The 2,473-nt window shown below is 47.1% G+C and overlaps 1 protein-coding gene across 1 annotated transcript in view; it reads left to right on the forward strand.

The window, feature by feature from the left end:
- The first annotated feature begins 1,694 nt into the window (after positions 1 to 1,694).
- LOC117941423 (protein phosphatase 1 regulatory subunit 3C-B-like) overlaps positions 1,695 to 2,473 on the forward strand; it is a 1,859-nt gene continuing 1,080 nt past the window's right edge. The window contains exon 1 of the mRNA XM_034866447.1: positions 1,695 to 1,699. Within this exon, the coding sequence (XP_034722338.1) occupies positions 1,695 to 1,699 (5 nt within the window). The remainder of the gene's footprint in view (positions 1,700 to 2,473) is intronic.

Here is a 2,473-nt window from a genome sequence, read left to right on the forward strand (position 1 = left end):
GGGGAAATGAGAAGGGGAAAACCAGAGCAGGAGGAATGAGAGGGGGAAACACCAAAACAGGGGAAATGAGAAGGGGAACACCAGAGCAGGAGGAATGAGAGGGGGAAACACCAGAACAGGGGGAATGAGACGGGTAACACCAGAGCAAGGGGAATGAGAGGGGGAATCACCAGAGCACGGGGGATGAGAGGGGTAACACCAGAGCAAGAGGAATCAGAGGGGGAACACCAAAGCAGGAGGAATGAGAGGGGGAAACACCAGAGCAGGGGTAATGAGAGGGGAAACACCAGAGCAGGGGGAATGAGAGGGAATGAGAGGGAGATATTTCTTTTTAAACCAAAACGTAGCGATGGAGATGTAGCCGTGGCCCTGCTGGAGGTGATGAGTCAACGCGAGTCTCATAGCATCTGATGGTTCCACATGGTTCTGATGGTTTTGATGGTTCCAGGTGGTTCTGAAGATTCCAGATGGTTCTAATGGTTCTGTTGGTTCTGATGTTTCTGATGGTTCTGATGGTTCCAGATGGTTTGGATGGTTTGGATGGTTCTGATGATTCCGGATGGCTCAGATGGTTCCTTATGGTTCCAGATGGTTCTGATGATTCCAGATGGTTCTGATGGTTCTGATGGTTCTGATGGTTCTGATGGTTCCAGATGGTTCTGATGGTTCCAGATGGTTTGGATGGTACTGATGATTCCAGATGGTTTCAGATGGTTCTGATGGTTCCAGATGGTTGTGAATGTGTTTTTGAGCCAAAAAGTCAAAATGAAACCAGATTTATTTATTTTGTTGATCGTAAGGTAAATGTAGTTTCAGTAGGAGAGATGCTCTCTGAAGTTGTGAACTGAACTGTAGTTCTGGGTATCAGGGTAGCATCCTGGTGGACCACATGGGACCATTTTGGATCACTTTGGATCACTTTAGAGGACTTTAGTGCTGGTTGCACTGTAGAAGCCATAATTTCATTTGTTGAATCTTTTAGTTGAAGTAAACAAACTAACAGTGTTTTATCGCTGGCTGCAGGTCTCTGACACCCCTGCAGGTTCCTCTTGCCCCTGCAGGTCTCTGTTGCCCTTGCAGGTTTCTACCCCCCCTGCAGGTTGCTATCGCCTCCTGCAGGTTCCTGTCGCTCCTACAGGTTTCCATCGCCCCCTGCAGGTTTCTGTCGCTCCTCCCTGTTTCTCTCGCCCCCTACAGGTTCCTGTCGCCTCCTTCAGGTTCCAGTTGCCCCTACATGTTCCTGTCGCCCCCCTGCAGGTTCTGATCGCCCCTGCAGGTTTTGGTAGCCCCTGCAGGTTTTTATCATCCCCTGAAGGTTGCTGTCGCCCCTGCAGGTTTCTGTCGGCCCTGCAGGTTTCCGTTGACGCCTACAGGGGCGACGGGAACCTGCAGGGGTCAACGTCGCCCCTGCAGGTTTCTGTCGTCCCCTACAGGTTCCCGTCGCCCCTGCAGGTTTATGTGGCCCCTGCAGGTTTCTGTGGCCCCCTACAGGTTGCGGTTTGAGCTGCAGCTGGTTTTCAGTATTTTCTCGGTACAGAGGTTCTAAGAGTGAAGGTTTTGAAGGAATACGATGCCATACTCAGTGTTACCCATGATGCTTTACTGTGTTTTCTTGTAGCTTTGACAGTATTACTTTGTTTTGCACAACAATAATAAGCACTTATGTTTTTATTGATGACGATGTTTTTATGCAGATGATGTAACCAAAGTCTCATTTACCTGAATATTAAACTCATTATTATTATTATTATTATTATTATTAATGACTCAATGACTCGGTTAACTACAAAATCTTCACATTTCAGTGTCAGTTCAAACATCTTCATGTCCCTAAAATCAGTTCAACCTGAGCCTGAAAGTTGACTAAAGCTTCAAAATAAAGTGTCAAAAATATTAAAAAAGAGAGAAATTAAAAAAAATATTTATAGATGTTTAAAGCCGAAAAGTCAGAAAAAAATATAGAAAAAAGTGGATAAAAGAAAACAGTTCAAATGTCACACACATACACACATGCACACACACACACGCACACACGCACACACACACACACACACACACACACACACACACACGCATACACACACAGAGACACACACACGCACTTGCACACACACACAAACACACACACACACACAAACACACACACACACAAAAAGACACACACAGGCGAGTGTTGCCTGCCAGTCTGACCTCAGGGCTGAAAGGCCCACAGCAGCAATGACGTCACGCGGGGCAGTTTGACCTCTTTTTGGCTTCACTGTGATTGGCTGAGAGAGTGAGTAGCGGTGGTTCTGAGCGCTGATTGGCTGCTGTCTCTCTCTCTGTTGGTTTGGGGGCGGGTCTAAAGGTGCGGACGTGCAGCCGCGTCTCGTCTTTAAAATGGCTGCAACTTAAAGATTACGGGCGTTTCTCAATACCAAGTAAGCAAAGAACGGACTTGTGTTCTTGGGGAGACCGTACTTGCTAGCTGTAC

Source organism: Etheostoma cragini, unplaced genomic scaffold (assembly GCF_013103735.1).
Source record: "Etheostoma cragini isolate CJK2018 unplaced genomic scaffold, CSU_Ecrag_1.0 ScbMSFa_720, whole genome shotgun sequence".
Classification (NCBI taxonomy): Eukaryota; Metazoa; Chordata; class Actinopteri; order Perciformes; family Percidae; genus Etheostoma; species Etheostoma cragini.